The following is an 18,615-nucleotide window of genomic DNA, read 5'->3' on the forward strand; positions in this document are numbered from 1 at the left end:
AAATTTGACCAAAACTATCTTACCATAATTTATTTCTAACATGGCAATTTCTGTTTATTAAATTATGATTTTAGATCAACATATATGTGTACAAGAATATTGTAATGATTATGCAGTTTTAAGGGTAAGATATAATTTCAACTTGTGTATCACTCATCAGTATGGTATTTTGTGAAAAAAAATAATTGGGGGATGTCACTTAAACAAGGCACAGAAAGGCTTTAAGAAGTACCAGAAACAGTGAAAAAGGAAATTTATTATTAAAGCTGAACATTCACAAAACATTGCTTTCTTACCATATGTAAGAAATATGCAGATTTCAGCTTGAAATAACCACAAGGTTAAGAATTTGCAAAAAGTGACAGAAGAGCAATATTAAAATGGTGAATGGTGCATGTGTTTGGATGCATGGTGTGAATTTATTTGAAACAGTATCATAAAGATGAGTTCAATTTTGAATTCTGTATACACAACTTATGCATAAAACATTAAATGTTAAGAGCAACATATAATTTCAGCATGTGTATGACTCAAGAATATAGTACAGATAAATCCCGTTATAATGCGATTCTGCTTATAACATGATGGCAGCATTGCTCCCATTTTTTTAACTTAAGGTGACCTCTCTTTTTTTTAAGATCCTAAATACATGCTCTCAGAAAAGCTGATTCTTTGTATCCTCAGCACATTTTTAATCCCAGCACTGCTTTTAATGTTGCCTTAACTTCACCGTGCACCATTTCTGCCATATTGGCATGTATAGCATTAAAAACTGAAGTATATTTGATGTCTGATGAAACCTAGTGAACAAAATAAAATGTTATATGATCAAGAGGTTAGTTAAAACTTATGACCTTGAAATTTCAATGTACTTTTTCTATGGGGAAGTTTTCTATAAAAAAAATTGTATATGCGATTCCACTTCTATTGCAGTGTTATTCTCTGGACCCCAATTATCGTGTAATAATGGGTTTTACCTGTATTTCATACAAACATGGTTGGGTGCCACTTGTTAAAAATGCACAGAAAAGCTTCCAAAGTACCTGGAACACAGAAAAAGTCTATTTATTCTTATAGCTGACTGTTCACCCAACATTTCTTTATACCCATATGTAAGAAAAATGCAACTGTCAGCTTGAAATAACATAAGAGTTTTCAAAAAGTGACAAAGACCAATATTAAAAATGAAGGATGGTGCATGTGTTTCAATGCTTCCTAAGAATTTATCTGAATAGATATAAAGAGGAGTTCAGTTTTAGATTTAGCACACTCAAATTATGCAGAAAACATTCCATTTTTATTTATTCTAAACTTTTGAAAAATTCATCCCATGTTGCTTTCATTAGGTCAATAAACATGTCACATGGTTAGGTCTGGAAAAATGTTATTTTTTGGTCTGGAAAAGGTCTTAAATCTTTTTCTAACTTTGTGGCAGGAACCCTGACATTGGTATATATTTTAACAACCTCTTAGGGTTTCAAACATTACAAAGTCAGTGAACTAACAGCTGCCTCGCTTGGCACCCTGCATTAAGAGGTTAGTGTTAGGACTGGTCAGCCTGGTGTCAGGATAATGTGACTGGGAGGGACATCATGCTACATGTCTGCAGCATGATGCCCCAGTGCTAGATATCACTATGAACTGTCACACTGCAGACATCGTAGCGATATGACTGAAAAATTGTTAAAGCTACATTACAAATCCAAATCACACACACACACACACACAAAGTCAGTGGGATTATAATATTGTATAAATGTATGCACTGATACATTTTAACCTTTTTATTTCATGGTATGGGACAATTTGCTGTTTGGTAGACTACAGAAAAGTCTGAATTTTATTCAGTTAACCATGGGAAACTGAAAAATTGTTGTGGAGAACAAGTTCATGGTTAAAATCACATCCATTACATTTAGTCTTTTTTGGTCAAGTATGTACATGACAGTTGATTCTTATATGTGAAGTGGTTTCATTTTAGACATGAGAATGAAAGCAAAGAAGGACAGAAAGACAAAGAAGAAAAGGACAATAATTCTGCTGAAAGTGATGAAGATGAGAAAGGGGAGACAACCAAAAAAAGAAATGTTGGTCCAAGGAAAAAGTTTGAATGGGATCAAACAACAAGGTTTATTTTTTACCTTCACATTCACTTTTAATGTTCTATTTCTGTAAACCTGGTTGATGGATAGGTGCTTCAGCCATATGAAATTTAAGAAACCAGTTCAGTCATTTTCTGTAAACTTTTGTTGCAAAACATTGAAGTCATTCAACAATCTTCATACAGTATACTTTTGTGAAATATGATTTAGCAAATGACAAAATATGCTGACACAAAATAATGATCACTTTCACATCCATGTGTATCTTCATCCAATCATATATGTCTCTCCACACCCTAGAGTGATCTCAATGGTAGCATTTTTAACTCGCCCAGCTTATATTATGGCCATGCATCCATGCATCATCCATTTGTCAGCTGTTGCTATTTTAACTTTCTCAAAAAATGTATAAACCATTTTCAAGCAAATGTTGCAGACAGCATCTTGGAATGAAGTCCTCTTTGAAATTTATACAGATTATATTTATCCTGCATTAAATATGGCTGCTATTTAAAAAAAATAGAAATACCTTTACAGGTCTTTACAAGCTACCTTTTAAATGACTTTATAAACCGTTTATGAGAATATGATCAAATTTGACAGAAAGCATAATGCTTAATGTACATGAATGTGGCCATCATTACTGAAAGTTAACAAACCTATAAACTACTTCTCAAAAACTACATGACAGAGCTTGACCAACATGATAGAAAGCATTTTGCTACTGCAGGCTTTCATGTAACTATTTCAAATATTTATCGTATCCTACTTATTGGAAGTAGAACCTCTACCTTACAAATTGAGCCCTCTGAAGCTAAACTTTTAGCAACAATATCTCAAAGTTGTCTGCCCACATAGGTGGTAGTCATAGTAATTTCCCTTTGATAGAGAATTCCCATCTATACTTAGGGTGCAAGGGACAGTTTTTATGCACAAATTTAATGCCACATCCACCTGCCTAATGTAAGAAATTGTAAAAACTAAAATACAGGTGAGGTCAAAAGCCCGTATTTTTGGATAGCTATATTAAAACAAAGTACAAGATTATTCACCTGACCTGAGTAGTTAATGGCAGTTCATAGGGAAAGAAATGTATGCACCCATACCCCAAATTAATACCTGCATTTTACATGTCCGAAGATCATTTTTGACACAGGTGATTATGGGTGGCTAGCTCTTCATCCTTGCCAACAATTGGTATTTCATTGTCTTCATACTATGGGAGGTGTACATGCCTCACATCAATTTCAAGAACAATACAAACCCAAAACACTTAATTCACGAATATATCCATATCTTTAATTATTAAACAATAATATCTGAAAAAGCAACATCATAACCTTAAGTTGAAAAATTTGACCAGGGCCAGTTTATGAAGCTGTTCCCTGCCACCTTAATTCAGTCTCTACTTCTGCTCATGCGAGGTAGTGCGTATTTTAGGAAAAACTTGCCACAAAATGTATACCTGCCATCCATAATGCTGTTGGTGTAATCATTACACTTTTTTTTAACCTAATTATGTCTTATTCTTGCTGTGTTTGGATTATGCTCTTTTTTTCTTTCAGTACATTTTCAAAGAAGAGTTCTTTATGTCTTATTTATTGTCATATCTTTATTACCACACATCATATATAAATTTGAAAATATTCATTTGTTTTTCTTAAAAAAGGACCACAGTTTAAAAATAGTGTAATAGTTCATTTGTTGATCACAGACCTATACATACTTTCCTTTTGTATTTATAACAATTTTATATGATATATTTTCGAGAGAACAGTTATAGGTTACTGCATTTGTATCGGGGGGTGGTCAGATGGATACTGCACAACCTGTGGGAGTGCAGTATCTATCAGACAAAACGAGTTCATATCTTCCCATACAAATGCATTAACTTTTTTTATTATATACTAATGTTCTTATACTACCTAAGGCTAAATTATATATATAAAAAAATACACTACAGGTAACAGAGTAATTGAATTTGTTATATTCCAAAATAAATACACAAGCGCAGATTCATCAATACGCAACAACAACATGAAGACGCACACAACTCTGCTCATCTCAGAATTGATCGGCCAGTATTTCTATTAAAAATTGGATTATGTGGGATATCTCCCGTTTTAAATAGTAAATGTATTGATGGCTTGCCACTGATTGCCTTTGAAGTTCTAATTTAAGGGCAAAAAATTAAAACTTGTAATTGTTGCATTTTGTTCTTGTAGTATTTATTGAGTAATAACTTGCTTTTGAGACCTGATAATACAGTGAATCATATTAGTTTAGGTTGATTCTATTTTCAGGTATTTAGTAAATGTCATGTTCTTACATCATAAATATTTCACAGCATTCTTATTATATTCCATGGAAAATTTGTTTATTTGATTAATTTTCACATACCATCTCTATGATTTATTGTTTATTCTACAGGATCTCATTATGTGATGTTGTCCGAATAAAGCTGCAAGCATATGAGCTGTCAAAAATCCGAGCTCAGTCGGCAGAGGAATATTTGAAAGCCTTTCTAGATAGAGAAATCAAAACTTTATGGCCAAAAGGATGGATGCAGACCAGGTTCAAATTTCAAGTCATGAATTGCAAATTAAATTTGGAAAGTTTTCTCAGAATTATGAAACTTACAGAATATTAATCACCTTAAAGTACATATAGACTAAACTAACAGTGTATCTTATAGCATATATTGCCAAGACAGTGTTTAATCTTTTCTTTGTTAGACTGCAAGGTCTTTTCAACAGCAAATTTGTTTGCTCAAAGGCACTCTTTTTTAGTTAGTTTCCATTTTAATTTTTTTTTTCTACAAGATTGTAAACAACAATGAGAAAGGATGCTTTTTCTGTATTTGTGATACCTGATACAGGCCAATGCCACTGCTTTTATTTGTGATATTGTGCCATCAGCAATACACAGACATTGGAAAAGCACATGCTGGTTTAGTTATATTGTTTTTGTTTCTACAAAAATCCTTTTGGTAGCACATGGTACTTAATTAATGCACATGGACATTGATCATGTAGGAATAATAATCGGCCAATGTTTGATGGATGCAGACATTTGCCAAAGCTGTCATGTCCTGACTTTTGCTGCATATTCTGACAAAGTTTAGTACAAACCAACTGTGTTTATTCCTGATACAGAAGGCAAAATTTCTCCCTTTTTTTCATTCCTTTAATTGGATGTTAACAGGATATGAACATATGATTAGAATTAAGTGCTTGTTTTTATCTCAACTTCATTCACAGAAAAAGACCAGAAACTGCCATTGTAACAAAATGAAATAGAGAGAAATTGGGTCTTGCAAAGATACTCAACAAAAGCAGGGGACTGCTTATTTACAGTGCAAAATGATGATAATTGAATCTCTTGACATCCTAGCTCATACCTTACTTCCATCCCTCGCAACATAAACTTGACATCCTAGCTCATAGCTTATTTCCATCACTCACAACATAAACTTGACATCCTAGCTCATACCTTACTTACATCACTCACAATGTTAACTAAAACAACTGAATCTGTTGACATCCTAACTCATACCTTACTTCCATCACTCACAAGGTAAACTAAAACAACTAATTTCTCTTGACATCCTAGTTCATACCTTACTTCCATCACTCACAACATAAACTTGACATCCTAGCTCATACTTTACTTCCATCACTCGCAACATAAACTTGACACCCTAGCTCATAGCTTACTTCCATGACTCACAACGTAACCTTGACATCCTATCTCATACCTTACTTCCATCACTCTCAACATAAACTTGACATCCTAGCTCATACCTTGCTTCCATCACTCACACTGTAAACTAAAACAACTGAATCTCTTGACATCCTAGCTCATACCTTCCATCACTCACAATGTAAACTAAAACAACTAATTTCTCTTGACATCCTAGTTCATACCTTACTTCCATCACTCTCAACATAAACTTGACATCCTTGCTCATACCTTGCTTCCATCACTCACACTGTAAACTAAAACAACTGAATCTCTTGACATCCTAGCTCATACCTTCCATCACTCACAATGTAAACTAAAACAACTAATTTCTCTTGACATCCTAGTTCATACCTTACTTCCATCACTCACAACATAAACTTGACATCCTTGCTCATACCTTACTTCCATCACTCGCAACATAAAGTAAAACAACTAATTTCTCTTGACTTCCTAGTTCATACCTTACTTCCATCACTCACAACGTAAACTTGACATTCTAGCTCATACCTTACTTCCATCACTCACAATGTAAATTAAGACTACTGAATCTTTTCACATCCTAGCTCATACCTTCCATCACTCGCAATGTAAACTTGACATCCTAGCTCATAGCTTACTTCCATCACTCACAACGTAAACTTGTCATCCTAGCTCATACCTTACTTCCATCACTCACAATGTAAACTTGACATCCTAGCTCAAACCTTACTTCCATCACTCACAACGTAACCTTGACATCCTAGCTCAAACATTACTTCCATCACTCACAATGTAAACTTGTCATCCTAGCTCATACCTTACTTCCATCACTCACAACGTAAACTTGTCATCCTAGCTCATACCTTACTTCCATCACTCACAACGTAAACTTGACATCCTAGCTCATACCTTACTTCCATCACTCACAATGTAAACTTGATATCCTAGCTCATACCTTACTTCCATCACTCACAATGTAAACTTGTCATCCTAGCTCATAGCTTACTTGCATCACTCACAATGTAAACTTGACATCCTAGCTCATACCTTACTTCCATCACTCACAACATAAACTAAAACAACTGAATCTCTCGACATCCTAGTTCATACCATCACTCACAAAATAAACTTGACATCTTAGCTCATACCTTACTTCCATCACTCACAACATAAACTTGACATCCTAGCTCATACCTTACTTCCATCACTCACAACATAAACTTGACATCCTACCTCGTACCTTACTTACATCACTCAATATAAACTAAAACAACTGATTCTCTTGTCATCCTAGCTCATACCTTACTTCCATCACTCGCAAGATAAACTTGACATCCTAGCTCATACCATGCTTCCATCACTCACAATGTAAACTGAAACAACTGAATCTCTTGACATCCTAGCTCATACCTTACTTCCATCACTCACAACATAAACTAAAACAACTAATTTCTCTTGACATCCTAGTTCATACCTTACTTCCATCACTCACAACATAAACTTGACATCCTAGCTCAAACCTTCCTTCCATCACTCACAATTGATTCACTTTTCATCCTAGCTCATACCTTACTTCCATCACTCACAACGTAAACTTGACATCCTGGCTCAAACCTTACTTCCATCACTCACAACTGATTCACTTGTCATCCTAGCTCATACCTTACTTCCATCACTCACAACGTAAACTTGACATCCTACCTCATACCTTACTTCCATCACTCACAACATAAACTTGACATCCTAGCTCAAACCTTACTTCCATCACTCACAACGTAAACTTGACATCCTAGCTCGTACCTTACTTCCATCACTCACAATGTAAACTTGACATCCTAGCTCATACCTTTCCATCACTCACAACATAAACTTGACATCCTTGCTCATACCTTACTTCCATCACTCACAATGTAAACTGAAACAACTGAATCTCTTGACATCCTAGCTCATACCTTACTTCCATCACTCACAACATAAACTTGACATCCTAGCTCAAACCTTACTTCCATCACTCACAACGTAAACTTGACATCCTAGCTCAAACATTACTTCCATCACTCACAATGTAAACTTGTCATCCTAGCTCATACCTTACTTCCATCACTCACAACGTAAACTTGTCATCCTAGCTCATACCTTACTTCCATCACTCACAACGTAAACTTGACATCCTAGCTCATACCTTACTTCCATCACTCACAATGTAAACTTGATATCCTAGCTCATACCTTACTTCCATCACTCACAATGTAAACTTGTCATCCTAGCTCATAGCTTACTTGCATCACTCACAATGTAAACTTGACATCCTAGCTCATACCTTACTTCCATCACTCACAACATAAACTAAAACAACTGAATCTCTCGACATCCTAGTTCATACCATCACTCACAAAATAAACTTGACATCTTAGCTCATACCTTACTTCCATCACTCACAACATAAACTTGACATCCTAGCTCATACCTTACTTCCATCACTCACAACATAAACTTGACATCCTACCTCGTACCTTACTTACATCACTCAATATAAACTAAAACAACTGATTCTCTTGTCATCCTAGCTCATACCTTACTTCCATCACTCGCAAGATAAACTTGACATCCTAGCTCATACCATGCTTCCATCACTCACAATGTAAACTGAAACAACTGAATCTCTTGACATCCTAGCTCATACCTTACTTCCATCACTCACAACATAAACTAAAACAACTAATTTCTCTTGACATCCTAGTTCATACCTTACTTCCATCACTCACAACATAAACTTGACATCCTAGCTCAAACCTTCCTTCCATCACTCACAATTGATTCACTTTTCATCCTAGCTCATACCTTACTTCCATCACTCACAACGTAAACTTGACATCCTGGCTCAAACCTTACTTCCATCACTCACAACTGATTCACTTGTCATCCTAGCTCATACCTTACTTCCATCACTCACAACGTAAACTTGACATCCTACCTCATACCTTACTTCCATCACTCACAACATAAACTTGACATCCTAGCTCAAACCTTACTTCCATCACTCACAACGTAAACTTGACATCCTAGCTCGTACCTTACTTCCATCACTCACAATGTAAACTTGACATCCTAGCTCATACCTTTCCATCACTCACAACATAAACTTGACATCCTTGCTCATACCTTACTTCCATCACTCACAATGTAAACTGAAACAACTGAATCTCTTGACATCCTAGCTCATACCTTACTTCCATCACTCACAACATAAACTTGACATCCTAGCTCAAACCTTACTTCCATCACTCACAACGTAAACTTGACATCCTACCTCGTACCTTACTTCCATCACTCACAACGTAAACTTGACATCCTTGCTCATACCTTATTTCCAACACTCACAATGTAAACTTGACATCCTTGCTCATACCTTACTTCCATCACTCACAATGTAAACTAAAACAACTGAAAACACACGTTTTCATTTGGCATCCTGATGATGACTGTGAATACTCTATGAATGGCTGAAAAATGATCCTGCATAGTTCACTCCTCCCAGCCTACTGAATGATTTTTGGGGTCTCTCCCGACCCAGTAGACTTGTTGATCCAGAACCATTGACCCATCACATTGAGTGAACCAAAATTGTCCTTTGGTCACCATTAAATATTGTATCAAGGTTAAATAGAACCCAAAGATTTTTGACGATTCCCTGCAGTAACTACAAATACAATAACTTAGCCATATAAAACATGAAACATGTTGAAAAGTGAATACAGTTACATACATTTTGCATGCATGCTCTTGCACATTACATTCTTTTTCATAAGAACAGCTGTAGGAAGTTATTATTGTAATCAGTTCTGTACTTGGGTCTGTCTGCAACAAAAGTAATTGCACTGGATTTAAACTGCGACATTTTCTTATCACTGAATGCTTGCAAAATATTGCTGAATTTATCTTGTCTGTTCAGCTATACAAATTCTAACCTGAAACAGGCTATATTCTGTCTAATAGCATGGCCTTATATTACCTAGGTCTGACTTTATAAAATTTAGAATAGATTCCAAAACAGTAACAGCATATTAATTTCATCACAGAATGAATAACAAGAAAGAATAAAACGTTTTACATTTTCACATACTTCTGTAGCTGAAAATTGCTTCAGTAAAGTAGGCAGCTTCCTGACAAGGTTAATTTGGATTGTGATGATATAGAGAAAAGTAAACACCATAATTAATATGAACATGATTAAATCCATAGACAGAGAACAAAGTGGATTGCCCAACCCCACCCCCACCATCCACCCCTATTGTCTGCAATTTTGCATGTAGTAGTGAGTGAACAGAAAGCAGTATTTCAAAATCACTAAGGCTAAAACCATGTACCCTGGGTAAAGCTGTACACAAACCCATCTACATGTATGTTTGTATATAATAAAGTATTTTCATGCAACAGATCAATGACAACTTTTATTAACATGACAATCAGCAACTCCTGTTAAAACTCCATGATTCACATCTCTAGCTAAGTGAAACAAAGATGCAGCTCTCCCTTGTTATAGTGCACTTAGTTAGAATGCAATTCTTGCCACAACACTCCACCATGGACCCCATGGCTAAAATTTTGGACTGAAAGAAAATAAGATTATGCTTACTCTTATCGACATTTCCTTTCATATCACCATTATTTTACAAATTTTGATAGCAGTCTATACTGTGTTTTGGTGTATTATGCTGTTCTCAATATATATAAAGAATTTTATCACATGTCATGCTTCTTGATATGTTGTGGTTCCTTCCATAATGCAGTTGTTGTTGTTGTAGGGTTTTTCAGCACACGATAGGCTATACATGGCGGCCAGTATTAATGGTGGAGGAAGAACCTGGGAAAACCCCGGAAAGAACCACCGACCTACGAGAAGCTACTGGCAAGCTTTCTCACATACTCACATTAGCCGAATCTGAGACTCGAACTTGAGATGGCAGTGATCCGTAACAGAGAGCGCCTTAGACCACTCTGCCACTCGTGGCCCCCATGCTGCAATTGGAGATTATGGACCCCAACAATGAGGGAGAGCTGTGCATTCCAAAGCTTTATATAGTCAGTAGAGTTATTTACAAAACTGTGTTGGGTTCATGATGAATACGAAATATGATCATAATATATTACTTTATTTCAACATTGAATATTTTTATTTCAGGATGCTTTTCAAAGAAAGTAGATCTGTTCATGCCCCGTGGACTAACTCGTAAGTTTGTTTTGAAATACATTTTTCTTGTTTTTGAAATGAAAGTTACAATCTGCACAAATGAAGTGATACAGAAGGTTTTCAGTCATTAGCTGTACTGGTCATAGACATCCAGTACTCAGACATCCAGCATGGGCCCCTTAGCAGCCATCTTGAAAATGTTATAACTACTTCTAATAAATGGATTGTCATATCAACATGGGGTGTCACATAATGGACTTGCGATGTCTGGTAAATGAAACTAGTGCCAATCCAATGTCCAATATTGCTACCATCGTAGCCATCATTAAAATCTTCTTACTGCTACTCCTCCTAAACAGAAAGTTATATCAGCATGAGGTTTCACTGAAAGATGACTTGTGATGCCTGGTTAGTTATAATGAATTATTAACATTTAAACTCAGATTTCCATATCTCTTTTAAACAAATTCAAATTTATTCAAATGTATTGCCTGAGAGTATTTTTTTTATGAACATAAATCGTATCAATATTGGGGGTGTGTGAGTGTGTTCAATTTGGATTCTAAAGGTAGCTTTAAACAAATTTTCAGTCATATCGCTACCAAGTCTGCAGTATGGCAGTTTATAGTAATGTCTAGCACTGGGGCATCAAGCTGCAGGCATGTAGCATTATGTCCCACCCAGTTACATTATCCTGACGCCAGGCCAGCCAGTCCTAACACTAACCTATTAATGCTGAGTGCCAAGCGAGGTGGCTGTTAGTATCATTTTTATGTTTTTGGTACCAATATTGGAGTCTTGATGCAGAGTGCCAAGCAAGGCGGTTACTAGTACCATTTTTATAAGTCTTTGGTACCAGTATTGGATTCTCTTGATTAGTAATATTTAATGTTTGTCAGTAGTACATGTCTTGTAACGCATGTTTTAAAGACATACTGAATTCCCAATCAGCTTTGTAACCATTTGACCTTGAAGTGATAAGGAAAGATTTTAAATTGATCATGGTAGATACCACTTTAAAAGCAATCCATGCATACATCATGTACCTGCAGGGTTTGTCTTGTTCCTTTTTAAGGTTCTCCTTAAAAAAATTCTAATTGACTGCCAAAAATTATCTCAGTAATTTCAAATTGTAATCGGTAATCAAGAGTAGTATCTAAAATTTATACAATGGGTGAAGAAGGTATTAGCAATAGTCAAATATTTTAATCTATAAAATTTGGAACCATTGGGGTTAATTAGTAGCTCATTAATATTATGATTACTACTATTGGGGACAGCCTTTCCCATTATGTAATAGGGTTTCAGATAGAACCATTGTCATATGAAAATTGGGAGACAGCAAAGAGAGATATAGTAGTTAATGTGAGAGCTTCCTTTTTGATGTGTTCCTCTCACTCCACTTTAGCAGAAACACACTTCCTGTCATCATGGCTGCATTGCTTCCATTCGGTATCCTGAAATTTGATGATGGTGTAGTTTTTAACACAGATAAATCAGTTTTTGTTGGTGAGAGAGTGATGCATAAAACCTTTTGTTTTCTTTTAGCTTGTGTTTGTTTTGTTTTTTTGGTCTCTTGACCTCTAGAAGTAAATATTAAATTTCTTTTCAACCTACAGACAAAAGCCCAAGAAAACCATTTTGATGGCAAAAAGTCCAGTGACCAGCTCATCCAGTCCTACAGTGAATTCACAGTCCAACAAAAATTATGTGGGGAGCTCCACTGCTGAAGGGACTTTTACAAGGGTTATGGAGCCAAGTACATCAAGCAGTGCAAATTCTTTATTATCAAAAGTACCCTTAGTAACTGTAAATGCTGCTGGTGGTAATCAGAATAATCAAGTTGCTGTGCGGAAAATTACACCGACTCTTTTAGATTATGCAGAAGATAATTATTCTTCTGTACCTAGTACATCAACCAATATGCCTCAGCCTACCTCAGTTGCCAATAAAATTGTGGACATGGCAAAAACTGCCTCACCAAGTTCTCACTCACCTAATAGACAGTCTGCAAGTTTGTTTGCAAACATGGAAGCTAGTCTGAGACCTGCTTCAACTACCTCATCAAAACCTACAGACAAATGGAGTCATGATGTGTCAAATATTTTAAGTTCCTCACTTCTTGCAGGAGAACTTATGAAGCAAAAAGATTCAGTAGTGTCTAGTGCTTCCTTAAAACAAAGTCCTGTGGTATCCATGGAAGATTCGTTCATGGCTCAGTTTCAGAAATATGCAACATCAATGCTTCAGCAAAAGACGGGGACAAATTCTCAAACTTCTAACACCAATACAAACCCTGCACAGTTGTCTCCCATTGCCAAACAACAGCAGCTAATGAAGCAGCAACAGCAGCAGCAGAAACTGCAAGATGAACTACAGAAACAAAAACAACAGCAGCAACTTTACATTAATAAACAATCCTTGCAGAAGAACATAATAGATTCTTTATCCAAAGGGAAAGAGACTGGTGCCAATCCTCAACATCTTCTTGCACAGAAAATTCAGGTGACTGCACAAAAGTTAGAAAACCAGTCAAAGTCTCCTATGATGATGCAGAAAGGTTATGGTGGTCCAAGCACTGCAGTCAAGTCTGGTGTAGATATTCCTATGGCTCATAGTAAAATGTCAGCTCAGAATGTTTCCTTGCTAACCGAGGAAGTGATCAGACGACATCTTGATGAGGCAAAATCCAAGGCAAAAAGCCCAGCAATGACCACACAAGCTCCCATGGCAGCTGGGGCAAAAGACAATTTTATTCAAAAGATTCCAGTGCCAGCACAATTCAGCAGAAATAAAGTCCCACCATCAACTGAGCTCAGGAAATCCCCTCAGTCACTTCCTCATCAGACTTCAGTCAGTGCTTCTCAGGTACGATTACAGCCTGCCCAAATTGCTCACAGTCATGGGATTACAAATGCTGGCTCTCAGATAAAGGTCACATTGGGCCAAGGACATTTGAGTTCATTTTCAACAACTTCACAGTCGGCCACTAGAAAAGTAAATAATCCTTCAGTTCAGTCAGCAGTAAATCCTTCAGTTCAGTCAGCAGTAAATCTTTTGCATAGTCTCTTTGACCAGGCATATTCCACCCAGACTAAAGAAGAACTGCTGAGACAGACCATGGCACAGTCTCAGGTCACAGCTACTACCACTCAGGGAAAAGGATCAATATGGGATCCTAGCTCCATATTATCGTCCACTCAGTCGGTGGGGAGTAATGGAAAATCACCAACAAGTTATCAGCAATACAGTGGATCATTGCCATCTATAATTCCTGGAATTCAGACTTTGAATCTTTCCAGCTCGACAAGTAATTCTCAATCAGGCTCTATGCAACAAGGATACAACCAAGGAACAGGTATTGTATAGCTTTTCAAGTGATGCAGTAAACTGTTGATTATCTGGATTCATTTTGAATTTATCAGTATGAGGATAAACTATAATGATTTGTTAAACAAAGCTTAAGTTCATGTGATGCCTGGGTAGGAAACAATAGCATTATGAATCCACTGTTTTGGTTGATTGATATTGAAATGGCACTTTCAACACATAATTTGACTACACAATGGTGAAGAAATGGGAACTAAGTGCCTTTCCCAGTGAAACACCAAGACAGATGACCCAGCCCTGTGTTTAATGGTCAGACACTAGCAACTGAGTTACTGTGGCATCTTCTGCTGCTTCAGAGTTACCTTTTAAGAATCTTTGCTTTATGCAGTTTGAAGTTTTTCATTGCATCTGCATGGAATAATAAAGACTGTTGGGAACAATCAGTCCTCATCTGGATAAACACAAGGCACTTTAAAACAAGTTTTGGGACAAAAAAACTATATTTTTCACTAATTCAAAAACTAAATTGTCACAATAAATTATCTTAGATGTCCCAAAAAATGACAGCAATTTTTTTACCACATCTTTATTTACATTCATGGATTATCATAGACAACAATCATAACACATGAAACATACACTGAAATGTAAAACTGACTTTTTTCAGAGCAGAAACCTACACTGTATGATATGTATCGTCACTATTCCTTATTCTGCCATACCTGGCATATTAAAAAAGTAAAAAGGGTGTAACTATTTAGGATCTTGATAACTTTTTCATGAACATCATTTCAGTTATGGAAAACAAAGTCTGACGATGATTATTGTACAATTTATTAAAAATGAGATACCATCATTATTCATAATATCAGCTATGGAAAACGGCCTAACAGTGCTGACTCGCACAGTTTATTTATTGTAAATCAGACACAATCAGATATGTTTTAATTATGTGACTGACAAATCAAACAGCATATATTTTATTTAAACAGATTTTTTATTTACTGAAATTTTTCGCTTTTCGTTAAATTACCTTCATTTTCAAGATGACCGATCTCTGAAAGATCATTAAAGAATAATAGTTCAAGAGTTTACAATATGCATCATAAATACCACCAAAAGCATTTTGTATTATGTCACAGCTCTTGCATGTGAATGTGGATACATTCTAGTAATATTGTTTATTGAGAACAAAACACATTTATTTTTTATTTTTCAAGATGGACATTTATTTTGAGCAACAACTTTCAGTCTCAGTTTTGTATTGTTCTATTAGTAAAATATCGATGCTGTGGTTTTACTGCAAGAAACCGTAAAATTTCTGCTCATCTTTGACCAAGCTTTTAAATTCACTGCAACTTTGAAACTAACTTCTCCAAATTAACACAGTGAAATTAAGTTTTAAATGCACTGAGTATACATTTTGCTTGCTTCCTTGCTGTTCTTAATCATATATGCAAATAAGTAGGATAAACTACAGATTAAAGTTAGATACTATAATTATGTTCTTATATGATAATATTTAAAACTTTTCAATTGGCCTACCCCCTTTACTTCACCTGATAATACAAAGCATAACTACTTTAATTTGATTGTAACAATGCAACAAACACACAAATCAGAGATCTTGCGATAGTTGGGACTTAGTTAAGTTACCATGGAAATGCTCATGGGCATCTTGGCTGGTCAGTTGACACTTTTTATAGTTAAATACAAGAGGCATATCACATTTTTGAATAACACTGAAACAATTAAAAAGGTAAAACTGAAACATGAATTTCACTTGACAAGACTTCTTAAAACGTATTTATTTCTTAAAGTGTTGTCACCAGTAGGCATTACTAACATTCTGATTGATAACTATTTCATGGTATATTATTATCTACAGTGTACCTAGAAATTTTATGAAAAGGAAATTAATAGAACTTGAGACTTCATATTTGAAGTTATTAATTTTGATGATGGTGAATCAGTCACTTTTAATCTCCAAACAAGCAATATATCAAGGTTTTGTTAACAAATTATGCTCTGATTCTATAAACATTCAGCAAATAAGGGCTGTTGGGGGAGGGTAGAGTTTGAATAGAGATCCATGCCCCTGCATTATAAGGGGGTTTGCTTTTTATCCAGACATGTTTAAAACATGGGAGTAGTGTACTGTATTTAAATAATATGCAGTCAAACCTGTCAATAGCAGCCATTCATGGGGGAAAAGCCATACTGACACGGGTGACTTTAGAATGCAAATTTCGCCATCATGACTGGGTCTTGCACAAATACCATGCATAGTATACCATTAGTTGTAATAGTATTTATTATTATTATTATTATTATTATTATTATTGGATAGCCTGCTACTTCTCCTGAACTACTAAGAGGAAACTTTACACGCGCATTTACTGCAAGGTTTAGTTGATTGTAAATTAAAATGGTGCAACTCAAGACATCCATTATGGCCAACACAGTAGCCATTTTGAAAATCTTGTTATCGCTACTCCAGAACAGATGATCATATCAACATGGGGTTTTCACTGACTTTGCATGGTGACCTAAATGAAAATTCAGCCACCATGGTTGCCAGCTTGAGAATCTTGTTTTCACTACTTCTGTTGAAGAAATGGTCATTTCAACCTAAGGCTTTCACTAAGAGACTTTGTATGCTCAGTTGGCATAAATTAAAACAATGAAAACAGTCTGACCTCCACCATGGTGGCCATCTTCAAAATTTTGTTATCACCACACTCCAAGAACAAATCTGTAATAAATGTTTAAGCTTTGTTCAAATTTGCACTGGAGAGATTAGTCTGTTTAAAATTATACTTATATAATGAATATTAGCGAGATGAAGCATGTTTACACATAAAAACAAATGATTTGTCTTTCCTGTTAAACATTCAGTATTCTCAAGTGGCAATAAGAAACCACTTTGATATGGAAACACCTGGCACGTGATCACTTAATACCATCTGTACTTGCTTTTTAAGTCATCATTTTTTACTGAAAATTTGATTCCTGCAGAGTAGAGATCATGTTGACAGCACAGCATGCAAAAATTTGACAGAGCTGGGGGTAATATTGGAAATGCTAAATGTTTGCAGTATGTACAAATACTGGAAATTCATATATTTCTATATTTTCATGACACTATTCCCATTCAGAATTGTATTTGTACGAATCTGCTCACCTGGAGAGCAGTAGTTTGGTAGAACTCACAAATTAGTTTTAAGTGTGGCATAGGAAATCGTTCACTGCACAGTATACAACTTTTACTTAACTGTTTACCCTTAAAGTGTTTTGCACAACAAGATTATTAGAGTTAGCGTAGCTAATGTCATTATATCTGGGTTTGGGTTTGTTTTTGTGTTCACTGGGGAGGGAGCTGTTCACAAATCTGGGTTGACATGAATGTTTGTTGAACTAAATTTGATAGGCACACTGTGCCCTGGATTAAGCATAATGTCATAGTTTGAACCTTGTGTCAAGGAAGTTTTTAAAAATGGGTGGTGGCGGTGGTCAGCTTGTTATCGAGTATGCAAGTTTTGTGTATCATGGAAATTTCACAAGGGGTGGGGTTGAGAATCGCCATTGAGACCAGGTGGCCATTAGGGCAGGTTTGACTATTCTAGATTGTCAGTCAAAGAGTTATTCATACACTATGCAGTATAACTAGTTTATAGTGAATTGCAGACATGATTTTTCTCTGTTTTAAAGCAGAATTATGCTTTTCCCCTGAATTGAATCAGATTTTTCTTGATATTATCCATTTATTGATATCATCTCCAATCTGGATTTTTTTTTTAAAAAAATGGTATATCTGGTCCCATTCTGCAATGACCCTTGTAAATTATTCGTTCCATATATTAGTTTGCACACGACTCTCGTAAAGAGTATTCTGATTGTTCAGAAGTTTAAATTCATCCATTGAATATTCATGTAATGCAAACTGATGGCAATGGAAAGAAGAAGCATGCTTGCAACACGTGGCATCCCAATTTCTTAAGAGAGACCATGACATGAAAAATTTAGATAACGGTTTTAAAAATGTATGGAAATGGGAATGGCTTGAGTGAAAAGTTGACTGAAATTTTGTTGGTCAGTTTATAAGAAAACTGAACACTAGAGGACTAGCATTTTGTGACCTCTTACGTAAGATCTGAATTATGATAATCACGGTTGGAAGAGTTTAGAACAGCGCATACAGAAGAAGCTGCATATGGAAAAATTGAAGCTCAGAAGGCATCTGGAAAAAGTGCAATTAATTACTATAAG

At 35.6% G+C, this 18,615-nt stretch overlaps 1 protein-coding gene across 2 annotated transcripts in view; it reads left to right on the plus strand.

Moving 5' to 3' along the window:
• Positions 1-18,615, plus strand: part of LOC149798162 (uncharacterized) — a 78,657-nt gene that overhangs the window by 44,522 nt on the left and 15,520 nt on the right. For both annotated transcript variants that reach the window (XM_089963269.1, XM_089963270.1), the window contains exons 11-14: positions 1,982-2,128; positions 4,533-4,676; positions 11,008-11,055; positions 12,636-14,374. In XM_089963269.1, the coding sequence (XP_089819395.1) occupies positions 1,982-2,128; positions 4,533-4,676; positions 11,008-11,055; positions 12,636-14,374 (2,078 nt within the window). The remainder of the gene's footprint in view (positions 1-1,981; positions 2,129-4,532; positions 4,677-11,007; positions 11,056-12,635; positions 14,375-18,615) is intronic.

This window comes from Sinohyriopsis cumingii, chromosome 6 (assembly GCF_028554795.1).
Source record: "Sinohyriopsis cumingii isolate HCF-2022 chromosome 6, ASM2855479v2, whole genome shotgun sequence".
Classification (NCBI taxonomy): Eukaryota; Metazoa; Mollusca; class Bivalvia; order Unionida; family Unionidae; genus Sinohyriopsis; species Sinohyriopsis cumingii.